Genomic DNA, 27,877 nt, shown 5'->3' with positions numbered 1-27,877 from the left:
CACTCCACAGTAGTAAATAGATCTCCCTGAAGTAATGACTCTCATTCACCTGTCTGTCTCCATTACTGCCTCTTAAGCTCTCTGAGGGCAGAGACTATCTCACCTCTCACTTATTCACAGCCTCTAATACACCTGTCACAGAAGAGATGCTCAATTAATGCTTGTTGAGTGAACAAAGCATGAATTCCAGGCATCACAATCGATGCACATCTGTAGAAAGAAAGAAAATTTTAGGAAGGAAGGTAATAATCAGGAGCATTGGCAGAGGAAGAAGACTGTGTAGGAAATAATTAAAGAAATAGGGGAGTAGCGGTGATTCTGCAGAAGAAAGAGTCCAGGGACGAAGTAGATGTTGATTTCTTTTTTGTTAAAATTCAAGGCCTCTCACATGAAGAGAACTAGACCAGTAATAATAATAATAACGAGCTCTTATATAGTACGTATTAGGGCCAGGCACTGTTTTAAGTACCTCATTTTATATTTATGAACACATTTAGTCTTCACAACAACCCTATGAGAGACGTATCATTATCATCTCTACTTTACAGATGAGTATACTGAGGTACAGACAGGCTCAGTGACTTTGGTCCCATTCACAAAGTTGGTAAGTGGTAAAGCCACAGTTTCATCTTAGGCTAAACGGCCGTAAAGCCCACATTTGAAATACTTTGTTATGTTGTTAAAATAGTTTGGAAGAAATTACTAAAAGAGAATTCAAATCAATATAAGAAATATTAAACAGTGATGTTCAAACTTTAGGGGGCTAAAGGGTTTTTCCCACTTACTGGCAGTGGAAGATAAAAACTTGGTATTCGGAAGTGCTTCTCATCAGTCTAAACATTTATGATAGTTGCTTTAAGAAAAGCAAGTTTAAGTTATTTGGGGTGATGTAAAATCCAATTTGATATGAGAGAAACTTTTCTTCTGATCTCTTAGTTTCAGAAATTAATGACCACATTTTGATATTTTTAGTCTGTTCTACCTGAATAGGCCAATTATTTGGATTTGTTTGCTGTTAAAACAAAACCCAAACAGCAAGAGATGGAGACAAAAGAGCAAGGCTGGAAGTTAAAGATGTGATTTAGACCAGCCTTTGCTCTGTATTGAGTGACCTTGGGAAACCTATGGCAACATTTTCTGAGCCTTCGCATCCTCATTTGCAAAATGAGGAGCGGCAAGTTTTCTTTTCCTAATTCACAGGGTAGTTTGAAGGATGAAAAGACATATCTGAAAAAAAAAAATTGGAAATAATGAAGTAATCTTAAAGTATGAGATGTATCAGAATGTGTATATCAATTGAATGAAATAATAATACCGTATGCATAGTAGAACTACCAACCTCACCAATTTTAGCTTCGTAAAACCGGGATATATTTTCAAGAGGAAAGTTTTAAAAGCACAATTGGAACACTGCTTGAATTGGATTTCTTGAAGCAGAAGAGTGCTAAATTTGCAAGATGTGGTATCATTTTTGTTGCTGTTTTTCCCAAGTTAGGGTAGCATTACTGAGCTTTGAGTAAAAGTTTAAGTAAATCAGGGGAGATGGGTGTGGCTTATTTCTCAAACATTAAGAAATAATCCTACAGAGAAATAAAGGCATCTCCATCCACCTATGACTGTCTTTGTCTTTTGCTTGAAGCTGCTTTCAGCCTTCCGATGGTAGCCTAAGCCATTTTGCCATTCGGCTTAGTGTTTCCTTTTGATAAATGTATAAACCTTAAAGGTAATCTTAATATATATTGTGGCAGGTCTGAGAATATTTTACTCCAAAAAGTCTTCCATATTTTTCATGCTTACTGATGGCACCTCATAGTGACTGAAGACCAATCAACCAGCTCTGCCATATACTAGCTTTGTGACCATGGATAGATGCCTTAACTTCGTTGACCTACAGTTTGCTTCTCTGTAAAAGAGAGGCCCTACAACTTATGTAGTAGACTAATTGCTAAGATTTGAGATAACCAAAAAAGAGTAAGTAACATACAAAGCTAAAATTTCAATAAATGATGTTGATACACTTAGTGTGGCACCAGCATTAGTAAGAGTATGAACATCGGCTCTGGCTTAAAAGAAGATCCTATCTGTCTGTCTATCTGTCTATCTATCCATCCATCTACTAACACATGTAAATACAAATACATGAAAGAAATGTATACATCACAAAATGTACATAAAATTTATACATGTATGTGCATGTGTATATATATATATATTATGTATGTGTATACACACACACGATCAGGATGAGAATCAAATCTCTACATCTTGTCAAAAGACTTAAATATTCTTCTAGTGATTCTGTTAGTGATATACTTTGTTATTCTAGTGATTAAAAACAGCCAGATGTAAAATGCCAAATTAAAAGGATTTTAGCTTCTAAGGGCCTCAAAATTTATATAAAAGGTAGACAGGATATGAACACAGGGGACGATGAGAAAGCCCTGAGGTGATGAAAAGGATGGATAAGCTAACTCTGACTGGGGAACTTGACAACACTTTTCAGAGGAGGTAACACATAAGCTGGGTTTTGAGTAAGAGCTTCTCAGGCAAAACTAGTAAGGGTGTGAAGAGCAATAATAAGAATAGAACCTAGTTGGTGATCCTGAATTAAACGCAAGGTGACATTCTTCTCAATGACTAAATGTGCTTTGTTTAATTTATGCTGGGTCTATACAGACCGAACATTTTTAAACTATAAAACTAGGTAATACATCTTGGAGGTTCTGGTATCTATGAAAATTTTCATACTATGTACATTTTGTTTCTCCAAAGGATAGATAATTTGAAAGTATAAAAATGCATCAAGCTAAGTAGATAAAATATAAGCTTTTAAATCAACTAGTTCTAATCATTTCTCAAATGCTTGCAATAACTTTCAGTTTTCCTACTATGTATCTCTATTTTGAGATACTAGTATTTTTTTCTTCTCCCTGTATTTTTCCTTTTCCTTTCTCCCCATTAAAGCAGTTATTCATTGTAGGGGGAGGTAAGAGGGAGTTGAAATCAGAAGCAGCCTGCAAAGATCTCCCTGCTTTTGTTTCCAAAAACCTAAGCCCTTTGAAGAAATTAAAGGGTTTTTGGAGGAAGTAAAAGGGGGGAGAGGAGTCCTCTGCAGAGGGAATTAGCGTGAGGCTTCCCCAATGGGGATGGGGGCAGGGTGGGGACAGATACACTGAACTGGAATAAGAAGGGAGAAAGAATACTTTTCAAAGACAAATGATTTTGAGGCATGTCTAAGAAGATGGGGCCCTAAACAGTTTGCTAAAGAGTCTCATGACCCATTTATATAATTTAGGATTTGTTTAGTTGCAAGTAACAAGACTCACAATTTAAACTGGCTAACACAATAAAGGAGATTAACAAAAATTCAGAAGGAGTGCTTCAGAGATGGTTTGCTTCATGGTCTCAAGATGTCACCAAGACTGTTTTCTACCCCGTTTACCTACTCTGCCATCTAAAATGGTACTTCATTCTAAAGCTGGAATCCTCTTCTGGTCATAAAATGGCTCCAAGCTACTACCTGAGCTATAGGCTCCATCACTTCATGACCGCGGAAAAGAGTGGGCTTCTGTCTCAGAATTATAAGCAAGAGTCACAGAATTCACTGTGATTGTACTGGAGTAGGTTGCACAGTCACCACTGATGGAGGCTAAGGGCCTCTATCAGTGCTCACTGGCTTAAATCAATAAGGACCTACCCCTTGAGTTCGAGTCACTTTACCTTCCATCACAGTACATGGGTTGTGTGGGAGAAGGGAGACATCTGAACTAAAATCCGGGCACAGTTAGCAAAAGGGAAGGGGTGAAGAGAATGAAATGGGTAGATAACTGACAAATGTCCACTACACTGGAAAGGTGTAGCAGAAACTGACAGACTGAAAGGGACAACTCAGAGAGGAACTATGGGTGCTGCAGCAGTCACCTCTGAGGAAACATGGCCAAACAATGTGTAGGTTGTCTTGTCACTGTATAAGGCCATAGAACTATGGGATAATTCCGGAAGGGGTTGAAGTGTTTGAGAAAAAAAGCACTAAGAGTGACTCAATTTATATTTGCTACTAGCCTGATAGTTGACCTACAGAAAAATAGAGCTAGATCACTCAGAGTTTGTTCAGTTGCAAGTACTAAAATCCCCAGCTTTTCAGCTCTCAAGATCTAGTGTTTAGTGACTCAGGTGTGATTGCTGGGCCCCCGTCATGTACTGCCTCTTGGGTCTTTGCTTTCCAGTAGTCTCAGGATCTAGTACCTCCATCAGGATTCTGAAGTCTCAGGGCATCCCTGAGTTAGAGCTTTCCTTGCCTAACCTCCTTAACTATCCACACCTCGTTGATACAAGTCAGGAAAATAGATCTACTCTGATTAGAAAACTCAATTGGGAACAATGGAGCTTTGTCATTTCCGTGCAAGTCTTTCCATTGTAGATTTCATCTTAAAGCTGTTAGTTTTAGAAGTACCATTATACTAGCATCAGATGTGCTTGTAATAATCAAGAGCCATGTTGAAAAAAGATAGGGGTGATAGTATAACAAGTGGCTTGCAGAAGAAAATATACTGGTCAGTTTAGATGATGTGAGGGCACTAAGGCTCAGATTAAGGAACTGGAGAGAGCACTTGTTTATACTCTGGTGACAGTGTGTGGGGTGAAAGAAGGGAGATAAATCAGTTGGGAGGTATAAAGAAAATGGAGAAGGCTGGAGACAGCAGCTGAATTTCAGCTAAATGCATTTTGTGCCAGTTCATCTATATCAGGCCTTTGAAGTATGTTTACCAGGTGATCTTCAATCCTGAGACTTTGATGCTTACATCTAAAGAAAAGTTAGATTAATGACCCACCCAAATGTCTGTAAACCATATTTCTAACAGTCAATTTTTTTTCTGAAATCTGAGGCCAATGGTTAACACTGCAAACATGTACAAAAACTTGCTAGTTTCTAAACCAGAAAAGTTTCTAGACAGTAGAGACCTAAGCTCATAGACCTGTCACTAGGCATTCTCTTTACTTGCCACTTTTTTAAAATTGTTCTTTAATTCTGGGAGTTGAAACACAGTAATGGGTTACATTAAAGGGGATGGTATGTGTAAGCTTTGGGGTATTAAGGTTTATTGCAACCTGCCAACGACATTCTCTACCGGAGAGCTTTGCTTTATGAACTTACCTCAGCGGTAAGAGGCACAATTAGAATTTAGAGAAGATACATCTAAGCAAGGTGACATTTATTTTGAGGACAGGCTATGGCAGCATGAGCTTAGGGCAGGACCTATTCAACAACTTCCACACAGTGATAACTAAAATACAACACCAAGATACATTTGTATAAGTCCACTTGTTGGCAAGTTATGGATGATGGATTTGAACTAGTCTGGCTAAGAAGAATTTAAGGGAAGGGCTCATCTAGCCACTGGAAACAGAGTAGCTGTCTGGTTGGGTCTTTAGGACAGATATAACATAGAAATTGGATGCTGCCAGTTCTTTCTCTCTCTTTCTCTCCCTCTTTGTTATCTTCTGTCTCTGGCTCTCTCAGCAGGAAGCCTCATTTTCTCAGATGAGCTTACTCCACGAGGCAGGAAATTCATATGGCAGCCACTCTTACACCTCACATCTCACAGCTATACTGCCCAGTTGGAATGCAGCACCTCTCATCCCCCAAACTCCAGGGTGAAAAGTCCCGAGGAGCACTCTTATTGGCTCAGTTTGGCTCAGGTATCAGTCTGTAAACTGTACATCAAATCCCTAAGAAAAGTTTTAAAAGTCAACATTTCTCATGTTCCACACTCCCGAGGCTCTGATTTATGTGGTCTAGGGCACGGCTCAGGTATCTGTATTAAGTTTTTACTAGCTTGCCTGGTAATTCCAATAAGTAGCACTAGACCAATCAACTGTATGACCATGGGTACTGTAACTGGCAGGTGGTCCCGGAATGATGTGGTTGGAACGGGGCAAGGAGCAGTTCCCCCAAAGGAGGATGTTCTTCTTGCAAGTTGTACTGTGCAAACAAAAAGAAGAGTGGCTCACTATATCTCTACAAAATATTTTAAGGAGGTATTAGAGCATCTGAAGCAAATATCATATCATCTGAAGCTATTGAAAGCAAAAGAAAACACTGTGACTGCTTGTCTAGCTGGGAACTAAATTTTTGTGAGCTAACAAAGAAGGGAAGCTAGAGCTACGAATAGTGTGGGGTTATTCTAGAGGAAGCTATGGCTGCAAACTCAGGGCAGACTCCTTTTATATACTTAACATGCTTAAAAAACACATTGATAATTGGGCACACATACATTTTGGAGATTACTTAAGAAGCTTATCATTTACCATAAATACAGTCTCTCTCTCTCTCACACACACACACACGTCCACACGAAAGAAAAGCATACATTTGCCACTTGACTTAGCCCTAGAATCATAGCCTGAAGTTATACCAACAGTGACATCTTTAAAAATAATGAGGCTTAGATAAAGGTGTGAGTATTCACTTTATAAAAACTAATAATACTGAGAATCTATGCTGTTCTATGAACTATTTTATGCATTTTACATATGTTATTTCTATTTTTCACAGCAATGCTGTAATAAAATAGATATCAGTGTCGCATTCATCATGAAGAAAACTGAGGCTTAACTGGTTGTCACTTGTTCAAGGTCACATAGAAAGTGGATGGTTCTGGATTCAAAATAAGGTCTGAGTTCAAAGACTGTGCTTCTTTTTACTGCTTATGTGAATCTACTTTTGTTCTACAAATCTTGCAATACCTTCCACAAAGCCAATAAAACTTTGATCAAAATTCATACATATTAAATGTTTTTATATCTAAATACACACTTAGGTTTGGATGGTATCTATGTCCTTAAATAGACATATGTGTGCATATATTTCAAACACACTAAAATATACACTGATAATTGGAAATACATAAAATTTAAGAAAATTATCGAGCATTAAAAATTCTTTAACTAAAATAGAATACGACTGTGCTAGAGCTGACTATATGAAACCCCCTCAAATATCTTCAGGACTCTGGCTTGTTGTTCCTGTTACTACTAATTTGAAATAGCTAAAGAGACCCAGAAAAAAATCAGACATTTAGAAACCCTAAAGCCTCTACATTACTTGAAGCAATAGACCCTTAATTCCATTTGAATTTAGGAATTTTCATCTTCATGAAAACTCAGTAGTGTGAGATAAATAAATTTGGCCTAAGTGATTCAGACATCCAATGAATTTCTAACTAATTTGATACCTGGATGAGTCTGGAAAGTCCATCAGTAGACAACTTTAATGGGTCACTTCTTACCTGCGGTTCACAAATACTGTTTAAAAAATTCCCATATTACCCACCTTATACCCCAAACTCGGTTCATCTGTAGGAATTTGCAGGGTGCAATAAATCAGTCACTTTTCTCTGCCCTATAAATCTGTTTATTTTATCACGGGTCAAATAATAAGTAACAAAAGTCAATGATTTATATTTGGGAAGATGGCTCAGCTCTTTGATTTTTTTTTTAAACTGCAAAAGAATATCCCTGACTTGTCAGACAGAACATTCGCATAGTGTCACATGGTCATAAATTGTGCAGCTGTCAGGAAAGCACTGCAAATGTTCTTTTTTTTTAGACGCTGGGGGTAGGGGTTGGCAGATGGTCAGATAGTCACTTCAACATCTCTGCTAAATTGTAGACATGCATGTTGGTCAGGGTTATGAAGGCATGATGAATCTATTATCCATGCTGGGTCAACTAGCTTCTCTTGATACAAATCATGTTAGGGGTACGTAACCTATTAACTTCATATATGGATACTGGATAAGTCACTCAGAGGCATGAACTTTATACTCAGCTACCTTTATTAATGTCACAAGAGCTGAGGGTGTCAGAAAGGCTTGAAATATCACAGGTGTCCATCTCTGAGAGGCCCAGATTGTGTTAATGAATTTCTTGGATTACTGTCTAGGCATCTTTGAGTTCCTTACTCTCTCTAGCATTTTCCCATCCTACAAAACATCAGAATCTGTTCTTCTAACATTCTTAACATATTTTGAATCATCTCCTCTTTCATCACCATTGACAGAATTTAGCCATTAATTATATGTCTTAAATGGCATACCCGCATCATCTCCTGAATCCCATGAAATGTACACCCAATATTGCAGCTAAAGTGATCTTTTGAAACCACAAGTATGATTATGTCACTTTTTCTGCTTAAAATTCTCCAAAGGCTCTCTACTGCCTTCACGATAAAATTTAAAATTTAAGTTTAAATGTTATCCAAGGCATCTATATTCCAAGTCCTCTCCATCTCTCCAGCCTGGTCTCTCTCTCTCCGAGTCCTACTTCATACCTTGAAATGCAGTCAGTCATCTTGAACTACTTGCAGTTCCTTCAGCATGTTACTCTTATATGGACCCTTGAACATTTGCACTTGCCGTTTCCTGAGAGGCCCTCTTCTTCTACTCCCTTCTCCATGGCTAGCTTCCTCTCACCTTTCTTAACCCAAGCTCATGTATAATGCCTCAGGGACAAACTCCATTCTGGGCCAGGTAGCCACAGCATTCTGTTCTTCTTTATGGTTTCTGCCTAGTTACCTCTCTGTGTCCTCCCCCAGGTGGTGAGATTTTATGAAACAAGGACTGTGCCCAATGCCCTTGTTCAGAAAGTGTTCAACACCTAAATGTACAGAAGACATGTGTGGGATTCACCATGTGTGGCAAGTGGTCAATGCACTGACCAGTGATGCTCTAGGAGAGGAGTCATCAGCTTGTCCTCAAATTGTCCAGTGGCTTTCCCTTTTCTTTTTATATCATCATAGTAATATAAAGAACACTAGAATAAAATTCCTTCCATCAGAGAACTCACAGATCAGTGGAAAGACATTTTATTCATCACTTAGTGTGAGAAATTCTCTCCTTGTGTTAATTTATGAAGGGGCACCCTTCCTAAGAGGGGAAGTCAAGAAAAGTTTCTTGGAGAAAAAACACTTGAGCTTAATTTGGTTCAGTTTAACTTAGTGGCAATGAGCTTAGGTTTTCATGTCTGTTGGGTATGGGGCTGAATCCTAGTTCCATTTTTTACTAAGATTGTGACTTTTGACAAGTGAGTTAATTTCTGAGTTTAATTTAAACTCATTTAAATTATGAGTGTCCTAATGTGTTAAATGAAGTTAGCAATGTCCACCTCACAGGGATGTTACTAAAGGGGGTTAGTTTATTGCTAAATTAAATGTTATAGAGGTGGAGTGTAGAAAAAGTGTAAGCTGCAAAGACCGTAACTTCATCATTGGATGTCTGACATCTAACCAAGTAACTGGGGAAGAAAAAAGGAAAAAAAAAGGGAAAGCTGGTATGAAAGGAGTTCTTGTTAGATTAATGTAAATTGTTCACTGACACTGGGAAGCTAGGTTTTAAGCTCCACCTTGATCCTGATAAATAACACTTGTGAGAACTACCACATTAGCATAATGGAAATGTTAAGAATAATTATGATGCATGCTATTCTAAACCTTTATCTTAACTCATGTAATACAAGAGTCCTGGGAGGTGAATACAAATACCTTAGCCTCATTTTCAGATGTAGAAACTGAGGCACGGAAAGGTTAAGTATTCAACTCACAGTAACTTGACCAGCAAGCGATAGAGACAGGAGTCAAACATAGGCCATGTGTCTCTACTTCACTGTATTTAGAGGCAGAGCACAGGCATAATCCAGTCATCCACCAAATAGTCACCGAATGCATACTACATTCCAGATACTGTTCTAGGCAAACTGGATATAGAGTTGACTATATATTTATATATAGTATACATTTAGGGGGGGCATAGATGTTAACAAAGTAAACAATAATAAGTACTATAAATTTCAGATATTAGTAAGTATAATCATAAAAGAATAAAGCTATGAAAAGGAAAAAAGCATGATAGGGAAGCTGGCACTACCTTAAATGGGGTACAAAGGAAACATTTTTTCTGAGAAGGAGACATTTGAGTTGACATTTAAACGATGAAATGAGCAAACCTTATGAAGAGCTGACAGGAGACTTTCCCAGGCATAATATAGAATACCATATATAAAGGCCTCGAGTTGAGAAAAGCTTGGCATTTGAGGACTGATGAGAAAGTCAGTATGGCTGAAGTGAAATGTTCTAGAAGCTGATGGTTAGGGCATAATATTGGAGAGAGAAGCAGAGGTCAGATTGTATAAAGCCTTGTAGGTGATGATAATGAGTGTAATTATCACCTCTCGGAGGGTTTTAGGAATGAAAGTGGTAGGATCTGGTTTATATTTTGAAAAAGGTTACTCTGGCTACTTTGTGGAGAAGAATGGGCAAAAGTAGAGGTTATTGCCGTGGTTCAGGCATGGGATGATATTGATTTGGGCCAGGATTCAGCAGAGCAGGTGGTAAGATGCAACTGATTTTGAAATATATTTTTATGGTAGCACCAGTAGGACTTGTTCTGGATACGGAGGGAAAAGAGTAGTTATACAAGACTCTTAGATATTATTATTGTTTGGGGGGGCCTGAATTACAAGGAAAATAATACAGCCAATTAGTTAAGATGACGAATATTAGGGTAGAAGCAGCTTTGGCCCTAAGGATAGTGAGTGCAGGGAAATCATGAATTCTGTTAGGAATATATCAAGTTTAGAAGATCTTCTTAATGTTCAGGAGAGATGCCAGCTGGACAGCTAGCTGTACACATTTGGAATGTGAGAAAGAGGTCATGACTTCAGATTTGGGAATCTGAAGTTGATAGTTGGTATTTAAAGCCATGGGTCTGGATGAAATCACCAAGGGAATGAGGAGAGATTACGGAGAGGTCTGTGCACTGGGTTTCTGGAGTGTTCCAACAATTAGAGGAAGAGCTGGTGAGGAGACTGAGAAAGGGCACTGAAGACATGGTAAATAAACAGGAGAGTGTTTTGTTCTGGAAGCTAAGAAATTAACATCTTTGAGGAAGGAGGCAATGACAGCTGCATCAAATGCTGCTGAGAAGTCAGGACTGAGAACTGATGCTTGTATTTAGCAAGATGGAACCTGCTGTGACTCTGATAGGGACTGCTTTAGGACTACTGTGAGGATGAAAACACGAAACAGGTTAAAATAAGAAAAGGAGGTACTAAAGTGGAGTTGATGCAAATAGACAATTTCCCTAGATTTTTGGTTAAGCAAAATAGAGTAATGAGGCAATAATGGGGGTGGGGAACATTGGGTCAAGGGACATACTTTTTCTTTAAGATAAGAGATATTACATCATGTCTAAATTAAATTTATCTGGGAAAAAGCAAGAGAGAAACTGATATTGCAGGAGAGAGAGGAGAAAACTCCAGAAGCAAAGTCCTTAAATGGATAAGAGGTTATGGAGACCAGGTCACAGGTGAAGAGCTGGCCTTGGAAAGCAGCAGGGAAAATTCTTTCATTGTAGCGGGGAGAGCATACTAGTGGACCTGGTGGTAGGAAAGTAAGGTGGTTTTCATTTGATTGCTTGGATTTTCTCAAGGCCATATGAAGAGAGATCAATAGTTAAGAGTGAAGATGAGGGAGGGAGTGTTTGAGATTTGAGGGAAGCAAATGAGATATGAAACTTTTGTCCCAGAGAAAGAGAAAGTGATTCTTCTAAAGAAATGTATAAGAATTGCTTGGGTGTTTTGAGCGTTCATTTGAAACCAATGGCTATAAATTTAAAGTGAGATGACTAGGTGCTTCTCTAGCTATGTTCAGTTACACAGGTGCTGGCATGGAGTAAGTAGGAAGGTGTAGGTCTAACCAGGGTAGATTAACAAGGGCTGAGAGTTTGCTGGATGAACACAAAAAAAGAGAGAGGAAAAAAAAATGTTGAGCGTGCGAGAAGGAGAATTAGAGTGATGGGACCAGGAAACATATGCTATAGGGGAGGAGGAAGCGGGGGGCATAAAGAAGGGTGAATACAGGAGGTAAATGGTGAAATCAATAATTCGAGGTCCCAATGGGGGTGAAGAATTTTTGGAGTGGGGGCAGTAGAATAAATGTTAAGGGCAGAGAGGAGGTGGTGTTCTGAGAAGATGATGCTTGACACAGAGGTCCTGGAGGGGGTACAGCTAATGGGCACCACAAGGTTCAGAGTGTGATCAGGAACCCTAGGGCAGGAAGTAAAGGAAGTGAGATGGCAAGCTGTCTCATGAAGCAAGTAAGCATCAGAACACATACTAGAACCCACAACTGTCTGACTCCTAGAGAATGTTCTACCTCACACCTATGTTAGCTTCTAACTATTTCTGACCTGTAAAGCCAGGGTAACTAAATGGCGTTTTAGTTCAGAGACAGAGAGGTTGGCCCCATAAGAATGAGATCTGTGTAGTTGAACAAGGTCTTACATTTAGAAGGCTCCTGCTGTTGCCATCTTTTAATTCTTACTAGTTTTTAAACAAGGGCCTCACGTTTTCATTTTGCACTGCATCCCACAAGTTATATAGCTAATTCCAGAGAGAAGATTAGTAATTTAGAAGGAGAAATGTCTTCTCTTTTCTCATTGAAGCTAATTTTCCACAAACCTCACTTTTCTCCATTTAACCTGCCTTTAAAATTTTATCAAAGTTCATAATGGAAGTTTTAAAGAACCCATCTGTCAAACTCTTAACTTTTAATGTAAATTTCCTTTTAAAGCCACTCACAATAAAATTTACGCTGGAAGTGAGAAATTCCCTGACTCAGGAAAGTGAATTATCAGTAAACTGAAAAGGAAAAATACATGTAAATGTAGATCTAGAGTCTGACTTCATGCTTGAATGATAGCTTAGGAAAAATACTTACATTTTTATTTTTTAATATATGTGTATTACATGTTTATTATGGAAAGTGTAGGAAATAAATATAAACAAAAAGAAGTAACTAAAAACTACCCAAAAATCCTTAAGAAGAGTTAACCACTTTTAACATTTTGGTGTATATTCTTCCAGGCTTTATGTACATAGTTGTGAATGTGTATTATTCATATATAGCTTTATTTGTGTTTATTGGATTATATTTAAATGTCATTTTTAAACTTGATTTTTAATTTAATAATGGAGTCTGGCTGGACCGCCTATCCTTGTAATTAAATATTTTTCTAAAATACTATTAATATAACTCAATTTTCTGTTATGTGGACATATAATAATGTATTATTAAATACCTGGCTTTTTCAGTCTTCACTATTATAAACAATACCAATGTGAACATTCTTTGTAGACTTGTGTATTTCTATAAGTATAACCCTTGGGTCAAAAAGTGTCCATTTTAAAGCTTTTGATCCATGTTTCTAAACTGCTCTTTCATGGCTGCTCCAATTCCAGGCCCACTCAATGGCAGTGAACATTAACATTTCTTTTAAATGTTTTGTCAATGGGGTTGACAAAAACTGTTTAGTACCATTGTTTTCTTTGTTTAATAATAAGGTTGAGCAGGTTTTTGGATGTTATTGGCCTTTTCTTTTTTGATGAATGTCCTGTTAATACCTTTCAGTCATTTTTTTTTCTAGGTGGTTTTTAGCCTTTCTTTTGTTCTTCTGTAAAATATCTTTATATATTAGGGTTATGGTACACAGAATTTCCCTAATTTGTCAAACCCATGCCAAGGTCTTAATAACACACTGGCAGAGCTCTGCAGGGTTGCTATGTTTTTCTCTATGGGGGAGGTTTTAAAATCCATCACTTGTTTTTTTAAACTAAAAAATGCATGGTAATGGTAGTTATGAAGATAGTATTAATATCACATAAATGAAAATATTTTATAATATATCTTAAAATGTATAGAAAAACATGTATAATGAAAACAACAGGAAAAGAGTGTCATAAAAGCTCACTGAATATTTGTCTTTTCTATTCATTTCTCCAAATCCTGGCAATGTAGTTTACATACTGAACATTCTGGTGATTCGGTCTGCTTGTCTCCATGCCCTCCACTGCAAGCATTTCATTAATATTCTCATTGTGAGTGCTGTTAGAAATTTCCAGGGTATAAGACACAATTGCACATTTTCACAAGACAACCCATTAGGATGCAGAATGTGGAATGCAAGATTAGGGTTTTGGATTATTGGGTTTTTTACTTACCCTCTCCAGTGTAATTTCTTCAAACTCATATTCAATTTCTGTCCCATTGACCTGTAAATAGGAAAAAAAATAGAGAGACATAGTAAATACATTTTGAGGAGGAGAGAGCTGCATTTTAAATAACATTAGGGGGTTAAATTTCATCCTGGCTATGAATAAACCGCACTTTATTGACGTTTGTGATTGCATGTTTTCATCCAAATGAAATATAATCCAAGCTATTCTAAAATATGAGTGAGACTCTAGAAAAAAAATGCTTATTGCATCCCTTAGAATTTTGTGATGTTTGGGGGAGAGGAAACAATACAAAATGTGCACTGTGAGTTTACAAAGAATAAACCAACTAGGGGCAATGTTACAGTTACAAGGGGAAAAAATTTCCTAATGTCTTTAAAATTTTCCATGAACAGACGCTAAAATACGACCTTAAGGAATCAGTGGCAAGGGCAGCACAACCATATGACATTTCTGGCTGTTAAACAGCATCAAGAATGACCATGTCAGATAAGAAATGCCTTTTCTTTATTGGTTCAAGCTCAGGTAATTTATCCCCATTATCCTCTTGTTATATTTGTTGGGAAGCCCTGGACCATGTAACCAGGCCTTCAGTAGCAATGAGAAAAGAATAAACCAGGACATGTTTGAAATTCCTAGTGAGAAAGCATTTTCACCATCCAACCAACCCTTAAGTTTATTTAAACTTACAGAGAGAAACATTTTAAATATAGCCAGGCAACATATAACATATGCCTTAGATTTCAACAGACATGAATACAGAATATATGAAGAGCTACTTTAAAATAATCTAACAAATATTCAATTCCCACTTTTATCTATCACAGAGCCCTTCTCAGCCAGACAAAACCTCTGAGCAAGAAAATTCTTGAATAGGCGGTTTCTTTTTTCTTATATATGTCTTGGCAAAATCATTCACATTTAGAAATCAGCCAGAAAAATCTAATTTTCAACCAAAAAGCCAAAATTTCTGTAATGTTCTAACTTCAGTTTACTGTCCCTTCCTTAGAAGAATTTAAATATAGTTCTTGCATATTGAGAGCTGTATGGAAGGCAAGGATCAGATAGCCCCATTACCTAATAGAGGCTGGCAAAAGAGAAATGATGAAGGGGAAAAAAGTGAATGAATGAATGACTGAACTAAGTAATTAAATTATTTATCTGATTTATAAACACAGACGCTTGTGGGTTCTCTTCCATAAGGAATTTGTATATGGTATCATTAATTGAAGGCATAACACTATCATTAGCAAATAATAAAGAATGACAATAGGTTTTACTTATGTGTGTCCACCAGCCACTTAGAGCATGTTTTTGATTTTCTAATTACATGAGTTAATTGGGGGATCACATTTTACTGTGTTACTATATTATCAAACAGCCCTAAACCAAATTTGATTTTCTGGGCTTCAGCAACTTAATGATTCAGAGAAGAGAACTTGATGATGTTAGAACTAAGCTTTAGCAACTTTGCAGACATATTTTTGTTCTTCACACGTAAAAGTACAAAAGGAAACTCAAAACTCCCTGTATATGTGTGTTTCCATATTAATCCTTTTTATTCATAACTTTTTTTAGTTGACAGAGAGAAGGCAGAGAGGGAAGGCTGAGTCAATGTGATGTGTTTTAATTCTCACAGTATGGCTCCATGAAGCTCTTTCTTTGCTTCAGTGCTTCTCTAGAGTGGAGCCCTTCACGTTATTAAAGTGTTGCAAACTGCAGAGAAAATGACAACTTCAAAGAGAAGAAAACAAGCCTCAGATAATAAATATCAGAGGTGAAAATTCTGTTAGGAAGTGTTTAAAAGACAAGAATATTTTAGTGACACACATTGCATAGCTGGGGACTACCAAAATCTTTGCTGAACATTTGTATGATCATATATGTTGACTTTTAGATCCTAGAAGCATTATTTATACACAACCTAATCTGTATTCAGAAGTTCCCCAGTCAGCTAGGTGAACCATTGATGGCTTACATTTACTCCATGGGTCTTTAGTTTTCAACCCAAGAAAATTATGTCATTTGCCTAATTCAGTAGTATCCAGGATCTCTTTGTAAGAGGGGAAGATGACATCCAGGTTAGGATGTAACCTTACCTTTAAAAGAAAATATTCCATGACTACAACAGGATTTAGTGAAATTATAAAGAAGTGAAAGGATTTTAGCATAGGTGAAGTAATATTTCAACCTTTAATTGAGGAGCATTTAAAACATGGAATAATAAGAGCCAGAGTGGGAATTTAGGAAAGACATTTAAGAGGTTCTAGTGTTTGTTGTTTCGTCACTAGGACAGCATGATCTGTGTTCTAAGGACCTCTAAGATAAGAAATCCTACAAGGTCCCTTGGCAAAGACCTTGGGGGAAAGAATGAAATAGAAAGAACTAAGAATACCTCCATTCTAAACAGAGGTGTATAAGAGTACGCTGTGACATTTGTGAAAATTTAGTTAACTTTTCAGAGGAGTATACCAATTCAACAATCTTTAAATATTTTTTGTTCACATTTGCTTAGAAGAATGGTTGCTTACTGAGTGGTAAGGAGACAAAAGGCATGAACAGTAATTCCCTCCTAGCCATAATTTCGTGTATTCTTATTCAGAAAAACCAAGAAAAACTGTTGTGAATGGCTCCGATCATCTGCTGGGGGGGCGTGGTTTACAGACAGTCTATTGTTTGAACTTGTCTCAGTGGCCTCACTCTACTCCCAATTAGTTTGACAACATAAGCCTTTTAATTCACAGAGGATTCTCTTCCTGAAAAATACTGCCAATTATATATGTTTTTATTTTTTTCTTGAGCAGTAATACTTCCTGTGATATTTAAGCACCCTGGTAATGTTTTATGATCCTGATAGTTTGGAGCCTGTACAGCGGCATGGTGAGGGCTCTCATTATTTCAGATCTGGCTCTGACCATCACTGACAGTCTCCCCTCCACCTGGAAAAGTGAGAGGATTGGCAGTATTTTAGACATGGAGGGTCACTAAAGTAGATGGAATTTCCCAGTTTTGAAATATGTTTTTCTTCAGATACTTGATTTTTCTGAACCTAATGGTTATGTAGTGACGGCTGGTAGGTTTCCATTGATGCCACACATTGTCCTGCATAGCTCTGGGCATGTAGCCTTCCTGGCCTCATATGGAAGTTAAGACAAGAGCATAACTGACTCAAATTCAAACTTGGTATTTAAGGTTCTAATTTCATAAACTTTGAATATTTTTCATATATTTTTCTCTCTCTGACAGTCTTTAGGTTAATTTCCCTGATTTTTTTTTTTTTTTTCCCTTCAGTGCTATAGTACCATCTGCCTGGGTGATAATATAATTTGATTTGAGATCTACTTTTATGTCCTGAAAAGAAGTTTTTCATGAATAACACATGTGAACTAGTCCATGTTTTAATGCTCTCTAATTGGAATCTTAAGTAATGATTTCTTTGATTTTTTTTTGTTCTTTTCCACATTTGTAATTTCATTAAAACTAACAGCATACTAAAATGTAAGATGAATGAATCTTTATATATTCCCATATCACAGATGAAAACAAATGCTAAAACATGAACATCAAAGTGTTGGCTTCTTAGGACTAAACACAATTCCACCCAATGAGCAAGTATTGAGCATGCATAGTGTGCCAAGTGATGTGACAGGTAGTGAGAAAATAAAGATTTTACGACATTATCCCTATTCTCAAGAAACATACAGTCCTTAAAGTGGTACCAAACACAAACATATTAAAACCTCACAGAAGTGTGATATCCAATACACAAAATATACAAGTGGACTCGAGCCACAGCCCCACTGTTGCCACATGCAAGATCCGTACAGATCTATTTACTATTTGTTGTATATATATATTTGATTCCTTAGTATAGAATACGACAGATAATGTACTAATTCTGCCCTTTATTATAAGTGATTATGATATAGTAAATAAGACTTATCTCTGAATCTTATGGTTTTAGCACATAAAGCAGAGTGATGAATGTGAACAATGTTTAAAGATATCTGCGACAAGTGTCTTAAAATAAAAAATGGGGGAGGACCTTCAAGATGGCAGAGGAGTAAAACGTGGAGATCACCTTCCTCCCCACAAATACATCAGAAATACAACTACGTGTGGAACAGCTCCTACAGAACACCTACTGAACGCTTGCAGAACATCTCAGGCTTCCCAAAAGGCTAGAAAAATCCCCACGTACCTGGGTAGGGCAAAAGAAAAAAGAAAAAACAGAGACAAAAGAATAGGGATGGGACCTGCACCTCTGGGAGGGAGCTGTGAAGGAGGAAAAGTGTCCACAGACTAGGAAGCCCCTGGCGGAGACAGGGTGTTGGTGCAGGGGAAGCTTCAGAGCCACGGAGGAGAGCACAGCAACAGGGGTGCGGAGGGCAAAGCAGTGAGATTCCCGCACAGAGGATCGGTGCCGATCAACACTCAACAGCCTGAGAGGCTTGTCTGCTCACCCACTGGGGTGGGTGGGGGCTGGGAGCCAAGGCTCCAGGTTTGGAGGTGAGACCCCAGGGAGAGGACTGGGGTTGGCTGTGTGGACACAGCCTGAAGGGCGCTAGTGCACCACAGCTAGCCGGTAGGGAGTCCAGGAAAATGTCTGGACCTGCCTAAGAGGCAAGAGACCATTGTTTCGGGGTGTGCGAGGAGAGGGGATGCCTTCCCTGTCTGCCCACAGAAGACACAGCACTGCTTAAATGAGTTCCAGAAGTAGGCATGAGCTGAGTCTATCAGCTTGAACCCCAGAGATGGGCATGAAATGCTAACGCTGCTGCTGCAGCCACCAAGAACCCTGTGTGCAAGCACAAGTCACTATCTAAATCCCAAAGGGGGCCTGTGCAGCCTGCCATTGCCAGGGTCCCGTGATCAAGGGACAACTTCCCCGGGAGAACACACCGGACACCTCAGCCTGTTGCAACCTCACACCAGCCTCTGCTGCTGCAGGCTCACCCTGCATTCCAATTATAACTACCATACTCCTCCTTCCCCCCAGCCTGAATGAGCAAGAGCCCCCTAATCAGCCGCTGCTTTAACACTGTCCTGTCTGCACGTGAACAGATGCCTGAGGGTGACCTACACGAAGAGGCGGGGCCAAAACCAAAGCTGAACCCCAGGAGCTATGCAAACAAAGAAGAGAAAGGGAAATTTCTCCCAGCAGCCTCAGGAGCAGAGGATTAAATCCCCACAATCAACTTGATGTACCCTGAATCTGTGGAATACCTGAACAGACAACAAATCAATCCAAATTTGAGGCGGTGGACTTTGGGAGCAACTGCAGATTTGGGGTTTGTTGTCTGTGACTGATTGTTTCTGATTTTTATGTTTATCCTAGTATAGTTTTTAGCACTTGTTATCATTGGTGGATTTCTTTATTGGTTTAGTTGCTCTCTTTTTTTCTTTTTATTATTACTTTAAAAAATTTTTATTTTACTAATTAAGAAAAAGTTTTTATGTTCATTATTTATCAGGTTTTTTTTCTTTTTTTCTGACTTTTCTTCTGAGCCGTGGGGCTGACAGGGTCTTGGTGCTCCGGCTGGGTGTCAGGCCTGTGCCTCTGAGGTAGGAAAGCTAAGTTCAGGACATTGGAACACTAGAGACCTCCCAGCCAATTGGGGAGAGCTCTCCCAGAGATCTCCATCTCAGTGCTAAGACCCAGCTCCACCCACTGGCCAGAAAGCTCCAGTGCTGGACGCATCACGCCAAACAACTAGCAAGACAGGAACACAACCCCACACACTGGCAGAGAGGCTGCCTAAAATCATAATAAGCTCCGAGACACCCCAAAGCACACCACCAGATGTGGACCTGCCCACCAGAAAGACAAGAACACAGAACACAGGCACCAGTCCCCTCCATCAGGAAGCCTACAAAAGCACTGAACCAACCTTACCCACTGTGGGCAGACACCAAAAACAACAGGAACTACGAACCTGCAGCCTGGGAAAAGGAGACCCCAAACACAGTAAGTTAAGCAAAAGGAGAAGACAGAGAAATATGCAGCAGATGAAGGAGCAAGGTAAAGACCCACCAGACCAAACAAATGAAGAGGAAATAGGCAGTCTACCTGAAAAGGGATTCAGAGTAATGACAGTAAAGATGCTGTAAAATCTTGGAAACAGAACGGAGAAAATACAAGAAACGTTTAACAGGGACCTAGAATAACTAAAGAGCAAACAAAAAATGAACAACACAATAAATGAAATTAAAAATTCTCTAGAAGGAATCAGTAGCAGAAAAACTGAGGCAGAAGAACAGATAAGTGACCTGGAAGAAAAAATAGTGGAAATAACTACTGCAGAGCAGAGTAAAGAAAAAAGAATGAAAAGAATTGACGACAGTCTCAGAGACTTCTGGGACAACATTAAACACACCAACTTTAGAATTATAGGGGTCCCAGAAGAAGAAGAGAAGAAGAAAGGGTCTGAGACAATATTTGAAGAGATTATAGTTGAAAAGTTCCCTAATATGGGAAAGGAAATAGTCAATCAAGTTCAGGAAGTGCAGAGAGTCCCATACAGGATAAATCCAAGGAGAAACATGCCAAGACACATATTAATTAAATTATCAAAAATTAAATACAAAGAAAAAATATTAAAAGCAGCAAGGGAAAAGCAACAAATAACATACAAGGGAATCCCCATAAGGTTAACAGCCGATCTTTCAGCAGAAGCTCTGCAGGCCAGAAGGGAGTGGCAGGACATATTTAAAGTGACGAAAGGGGAAAGCCTACAACCAAGATTACTCTACCAGCAAGGATCTCATTCAGATTTGATGGAGAAATTAAAACCTTTACAGACAAGCAAAAGTTAAAAGAATTCAGCACCACCAAATCAGTTTTACACCAAATGCTAAAGGAACTTCTGTAGGCTAGAAACACAAGAGAAGGAAAACAAATCAAAACACAAAAACAAATCCAAAACAATTAAGAAAATGGTAATAGGAACATACATATCAATAATTACCTTAAATGTAAATGGATTAAATGCTCCAACCAAAACACAAAGACTGCCTGAATGGATACAGGAACAAGACCTGTATATATGCTGTCTACAAGAGACCCACCTCAGACCGGGGAACACATACATACTGAAAGTGAGGGGATGGAAGAAGATATTAGATGCAAATGGAAATCAAAAGAAAGCTGGAGTGGCAATTCTCATATCAGACAAAATAGACTTTAAAATAAAAACTATTACAAGAGACAAAGAAGGACACTACATAATGATCAAGGGATCAATCCAAGAAGAAGATATAAAAATGGTAAATATTTATGCACCCAACATAGGAGCACCTCAATACATAAGGCAAATGCTAACAGACATAAAAGGGGAAATTGACAGTAACACAGGAATAGTAGGGGACTTTAAAACTTCACTTTCACCAATGGACAGATCATCCAAAATGAAAATAAATAAGGAAACACAAGCTTTAAATGACACATTAATCAAGATGGACGTAATTGATATTTATAGGACATTCCACTCAAAAACAACAGGATACACTTTCTTCTCAAGTGCTCAGGGAACATTCTCCAGGATAGATCATATCTTGGGTCACAAATCAAGCCTTGGTAAATTTAAGAAAACTGAAATAGTAAGAAGTATCTTTTCTGACCACAGTGCTATGACACTCGATATCAATTACAGGAAAAAAACTGTAAAAAACGCAAACACATGGAGGTTAAACAGTACACTGCTAAGTAACCAAGAGATCACTGAAGAATTCAAAGAGGAAATAAAAAAATACCTAGAAATAAATGACAATGAAAACACGATGACCCAAAACCAATGGGATGAAGCAAAAGCAGTTCTAAGAGGGAAGTTTATAGCAATACAATCCTACCTTAAGAAACAAGAAACATCTCAAATAAACAACCTAACCTTACACCTAAAGCAATTAGAGAAAGAAGAACAAAAAACCCCAAAGTTAGCAGAAGGAAAGAAATCATAAAGATCAGACCAGAAATAAATGAAAAAGAAATGAAGGAAACAATAGCAAACATCAATAAAACTAAAAGCTGGTTCTTTGAGATATAAACAAAATTGATAAACCACTAGCCAGACTCATCAAGAAAAAAAGGGAGAAGACTCAAACGAACAGAATTAGAAATGAAAAGCGAGAAGAAACAACTGACACTTCAGAAATATAAAGGATCATGAGAGATTACTACAAGCAACTCTATGCCAATAAAATGGACAACCTGGGAGAAATGGACAAATTCTTAGAAAACCATCACCTTCTGAGACTGAACCAGGAAGAAATAGAAAATATAAACAGACCAATCACACGCACTGAAATTGAAACTGTGATTAAAAATCTTCCAACAAACAAAAGCTCAGGACTAGATGGCTTCACAGGCGAATTCTATCAAACATTTAGAGAAGAGCTAACACCTATCCTTCTCAAACTCTTCCAAAGTAGAGCAGAGGGAAGAACACTACCAAACTCATTCTACGAGACCACCATCACCCTGATACCAAAACCAAAGATGTCACAAAAAAGGCCAACATCAGTGATGAACATAGATGCAAAAATCCTCAACAAAATACTAGCAAACAGAATCCAACAGCACAGTAAAAGGATCATACACCACGATCAAGTGGGGTTTATCCCAGGAATGCAAGGATTCTTCAGTATATGCAAATCAATCAATGTGATACACCATATTAACAAAATGAAGGATAAAAATCATATGATCATCTCAATAGATGCAGAAAAAGCTTTCAACAAAATAAAATACCCATTTATGATAAAAACCCTCCAGAAAGTAGGCACAGAGGGAACTTACCCCAACATAATAAAGGCCACATTTGACAAACCCACGGCCAACATCATTCTCAATGGTGAAAAACTGAAGCCATTTCCTCTAAAATCAGGAACAAGACAAGCTTGCCCACTTTCACCACTATTATTCAACATAGTTTTGGAAGTTTTAGCCACAGCAATCAGAAGAAAAAGAAATAAAAGGAATCCAAATCGGGAAAGAAGCAGTAAAACTGTCATTGTTTGAAGATGGCATGATACTATACATAGAGAATCCTAAAGATGCTACCAGAAAACTACTAGAGGTAATCAGTGAATTTGGTAAAGTAGCAGGATACAAAATTAATGCACAGAAATCTCTTCCATTTTTATAAACTAATGGTGAAAAACCTGAAAGAGAAATTAAGGAAACACTCCCATTTACCATTGCAAGAAAAAGAATAAAATACCTAGGCATAAACCTACCTAAGGAGACAAAAGACCTGTATGCAGAAAACTATAAGACACTGACGAAAGAAATTAAAGATGATACAAACAGATGGAGAGATATACTATGTTCTTGGACTGGAAGAATCAACATTGTGAAAATGACTCTACTACCCAAAGCAATCTACAGATTCAATGCAATCCCTACCAAACTACCAATGGCATTTTTCACAGAACTGGAACAAAACATTTCACAATTTGTATGGAAACACAAAAGACCCCGAATGGCCAAAGCAATCTTGAGAAAGAAAAACGGAGTTGGAGGAATCGGGCTCCCTGACTTCAGACTATATTACAAAGCTACAGTAATCAAGACAGTATGGTACTGGCACAAAAATGGAAATACAGATCAATGGAATAGGTTAGAAAGCCCAGAGATAAACCCACGCACATATGGTCACCTTATCTTTGATAAAGGAGGCAAGAACATACAATGGAGAAAAGACAGCCTCTTCAATAAGTGGTGCTGGGAAAACTGGACAGCTGCATATAAAAGAATGAAATTAGAACAATTCCTAACACCATACACAAAAATAAACTCAAAATGGATTAAAGACCTAAATGTAAGACCAGACACTATAAAACTCTTAGAAGAAAACATAGGAAGAACACTCTTTGACATAAATCACAGCAAGATCCTTTTTGACCCACCTCCTAGAGAAATGGAAATAAAAACAAAAATAAACAAATGGGACCTAATGAAACTTAAAAGCTTTTGCACAGCAAAGGAAACCATAAACAAGATGTAAAGACAGCCCTCAGAATGGGAGAAAATATTTGCAAACGAAGCAACTGACAAAGGATTAGTATCCAAAATATATAAGCAGCTCATGCAGCTCAATGTCAAGAATCAAACAGCCCAATGCAAAAATGCGCAGAAGTCCTAAATAGACATTTCTCCAAAGAAGATATGCAGATTGCCAACAAACACATGAAAGGATGCTCAACATCACTAATCATTAGAGAAATGCAAATCAAAACCACAATGAGGTATCACCTCACACTGGTCAGAATGGCCATCATCAAAAAATCTACAAACAATAAATGCTGGAGAGGGTGTGGAGAAAAGAGAACCCTCTTGCACTGTTGGTGGGAATGTAAATTGATACAGCCACTATGGAGAACAGCATGGAGGTTCCTTAAAAAACTAAAAATAGAACTACCATATGACCCAGCAATCCCTCTACTGGGCATATACCCTGAGAAAACCATAATTCAAAAAGAGTCATGTACCAAAATGTTCATTGCAGCTCTATTTACAATAGCCAGGACATGGAAGCAACCTAGGTGTCCATTGACAGATGAATGGATAAAGAAGATGTGGCACATATATACAATGGAATATTACTCAGCCATAAAAAGAAATGAAATTGAGTTTTTTGTAGTGAGTTGGATGGACCTAGAGTCTGTCATACAGAGTGAAGTAGGTCATAAAGAGAAAAACATATACCATATGCTAACACATTTATATGGAATCTAAAAAAAAGGTTCTGATGAACCTAGGGGCAGGACAGGAATAAAGACACAGATGTAGAGAATGGACTTGAGGACAAGGGGAAGGGGAAGTTGGGACGAAGTGAGAGAGTAGCATTGACATATACACTACCAAATGTAAGTTAGATAGCTAGTGGGAAGCAGCTGCCTAGCACAGGGAGATCAGTTCAGTGCTTTGTGGCCACCTAGAGGGGTGGGATAGGGAGGGTAGGAGCAAGAGGGAGGGGATATGGGGATATATGTATACATATAGCTGATTCACTTTGTTATACAGCCGAAACTAACACAACATTGTAAAGCAATTATACTCCAATAAAGATGTTAAATAAATAACAATAAAAATAGAAATTTTAGCTATAATAGCACACAATTCTCTTCATGAAATTGTTGGGAAGAATAAATGAGATTACACTCCTTCACTGCCTTACACATAGTAGGCATCCAATAGTGACAGCTATTCTATTGAGTTCTGGATTAGCAATCTGCAAGGGTCACAGATTTATTTGATCAAATGCTGAATGCTTGCTAATTTCTCCAGTAGTACAAAATATCACTTAAGAAGCAAACAAACTTGCTTTCTTCTACAAAATCCACTAAAAACCTTTTTTAACACAAAGACTTCTTTCACGAACCCATCTAAGACGTACTCCTTTATGGGCAGGAATTGTCTTCGCCGTCTCTCCCAAATCAGGTCAGTGTAGCTTTCACTCAGAATATAACTGCAACTGGATTTTCTCCCAATCTTTTGTCCGCTCGCTCTTGTATTTTCTTTTTAATATTCTCTTTCCCAGTTTGACCATCATGTTTCTCTGCTACTGGCACTCAGTTTCCTAAGGCTGCTCTCATTGCATCCCTTATATCCCATCCTCATAAGGATACACACTTTATTTTACTCATTTTTTGTATGCCTGCAACTTCTGGTGCCGTGCCTTGTTCACAGTATGTCTTCAGAAGAATCTTTAGAACCAGGTCACGCGAGAACGCCAAAAATTGCACTGTCATTGAATTCTTCTCCAACTTCAAGTAAGTATTAGGCCTCCCCTAATAACTGTGGTCTTTTCCTAGGATATATGACTTGAATTTATCTTTCCATCTCGGCAAATTTTTATCCACATGAATTGGTAATTTCTAATTTAAATACCGAATACGTGAATTAAAACATAATCTAACACTTATTTAGAACCTACCATGTGCTAGGTATGGTGATAAGCCCTGGAGATACAGGGATGAATGAGATATGGCTTCTGCCCTCAAAGAACTCACTCTAGCAGAGGGAGACTAATGAAAACATGCGACAAAGTGATATGACTGCTGTGGTAGATGCCTGGGATTATAGCAGCGGCAGAGATGACACAAAGGAAGGGATAGGTGATTGCACCTGGAGGTTGTCAAAAAAGGCTTCATAGAGGAGATGGTATGAACTGAATGTGTTCATCAGAATGAGTAGGAAAGAGACGAGCTTATCAAGGCAGAGGGAATAGCACGAACCACTTCTTCAGAGTGCTCTGCTAGAGAGAACACTGGCATTAGAGTCAGAAGACCTGTATTGTAGTCTTACTTCTGTGGTTTAACAGACTGGGTAACCCTGGGTAGGTCATGGTGCTTCAATTTTCTCATGCAGACAGATGATCTCTGAGGTCGCTCCGTGCTCTGACCTCCTCACATCAGGGTTTTTCTCCCCATCTACTGTTTAAATCATATTTACTTTGCCTGTCACTTTGGTCAAGGTGCACCCAACCAAACTTAACTAAGAATTTTTCTATTATTCTTTATTCCGAAGGTCCCAATCAGCAACCCATAATCCTACCAGCTAGCATCTCCCTAACCTCCATGTACCTCTGCCATGGCCCTTCTCCTTGATCTGAAAGGATCAGGGAGGAAACTAGAGGGCAGTATCATCTGCTCTCCTTAGCTCCACTCAAGGACATCACCTTCAGCACCTTCCCTATTTCTTCTTAAAGATCTCAAATCTTTGGGTAGAAATAAAAGGTAGCTCTTTCTCTTCGAAAAAGGGGACAAAAGGGGAGTTTTGCTCTACTCTAATCCAAAAGAAAGAACTGAAGGCTGATGTTCATTATCTTCATCTTTTTAATCACATTTAACTTTACATGTCTCTGCTGAATGGATGCAAAACAATCAAGTACTGAAAAAAGTGAAAGTTAATCTACAAGCATGGAGGCCTAATTGGGATGAGAGCATCGTTAGATGAAGCCTGGAGGTTTGTAGCACACAACTAAGCTGTCCACCACTTTCTTTAATAATGTCCCTTCTCCTAGACTATCTGCACTGGCTAAAATTGTGTCCTCTCTTCATGTTAAGAGGAATTATCACAGAGAAATTAAAAGCTCAGACTCTGGAACCTAAAAGGCCTGAATTCCAATAGCAGTTCTGTCACTTACAAGCTGTTAGAATTCATCTTTGTTAAGTATTATACACATTTGTGTGTCAATATTGTTTATTTAAACTGCAGTGAGCAAAAGATTTTCTGTTTAAGCTTTAGTGAGCACCTATTTTAATCTGAGGTATGCATCTGGTTATTTTAGGAATACTATTCAATTATAATGAGACTGGTTTATAAATGTACAGTTTTATAAGAAGCTAATCATAGTTAGAATTTCTTGTTTTTAACAAACACAAACTACAGAAATAACTTGATATTCTTAGTTAAGATTCTAACTTTGGTAAGAGCACTATTTTTATTGTTCACCTGAATGTGTTCTTACCAGTAAACCCTGATTTCAAGTTAAACTTATAATCTTAGTTAGACAAACTTCTGAGTTCAGTGAACTGCTAAATAATAGCTTCCAGCAAATATAGAAAAAAAAATCAGTATCCTATGATCTGTTCCATTCTTAAACAATTTTCTTTTGGTTTTATTTCCTCTGCCTTTGTCATTAAGACTTCATAACACATAGAAATTTGGGGCTAGAAAAGTGATCATCGACTTAATATTAATTACTATGTATCTTTTTAAATTTAATTATAAACCACAGATTTTTAAAAATTAAGTAGCTTCTTACTTGTAAAATTGTGATAATTTTCCCTGGTATTTCTGTCA

The 27,877-nt window shown here is 37.9% G+C and overlaps 1 protein-coding gene across 11 annotated transcripts in view; it reads right to left on the bottom strand.

Moving 5' to 3' along the window:
* Window positions 1-27,877, bottom strand: part of DLG2 (discs large MAGUK scaffold protein 2) — a 928,219-nt gene that overhangs the window by 660,216 nt on the left and 240,126 nt on the right. For all 11 annotated transcript variants that reach the window (XM_065883319.1, XM_065883310.1, XM_065883311.1 and 8 more), the window contains one exon: window positions 14,056-14,106. In XM_065883319.1, the coding sequence (XP_065739391.1) occupies window positions 14,056-14,106 (51 nt within the window). The remainder of the gene's footprint in view (window positions 1-14,055; window positions 14,107-27,877) is intronic.

This window comes from Phocoena phocoena, chromosome 8, assembly GCF_963924675.1.
Source record: "Phocoena phocoena chromosome 8, mPhoPho1.1, whole genome shotgun sequence".
In the NCBI taxonomy this organism is placed as follows: domain Eukaryota; kingdom Metazoa; phylum Chordata; class Mammalia; order Artiodactyla; family Phocoenidae; genus Phocoena; species Phocoena phocoena.
Note: the sequence above shows the minus strand (reverse complement) of the source record. Positions and strands in the feature narration are given on the sequence as shown.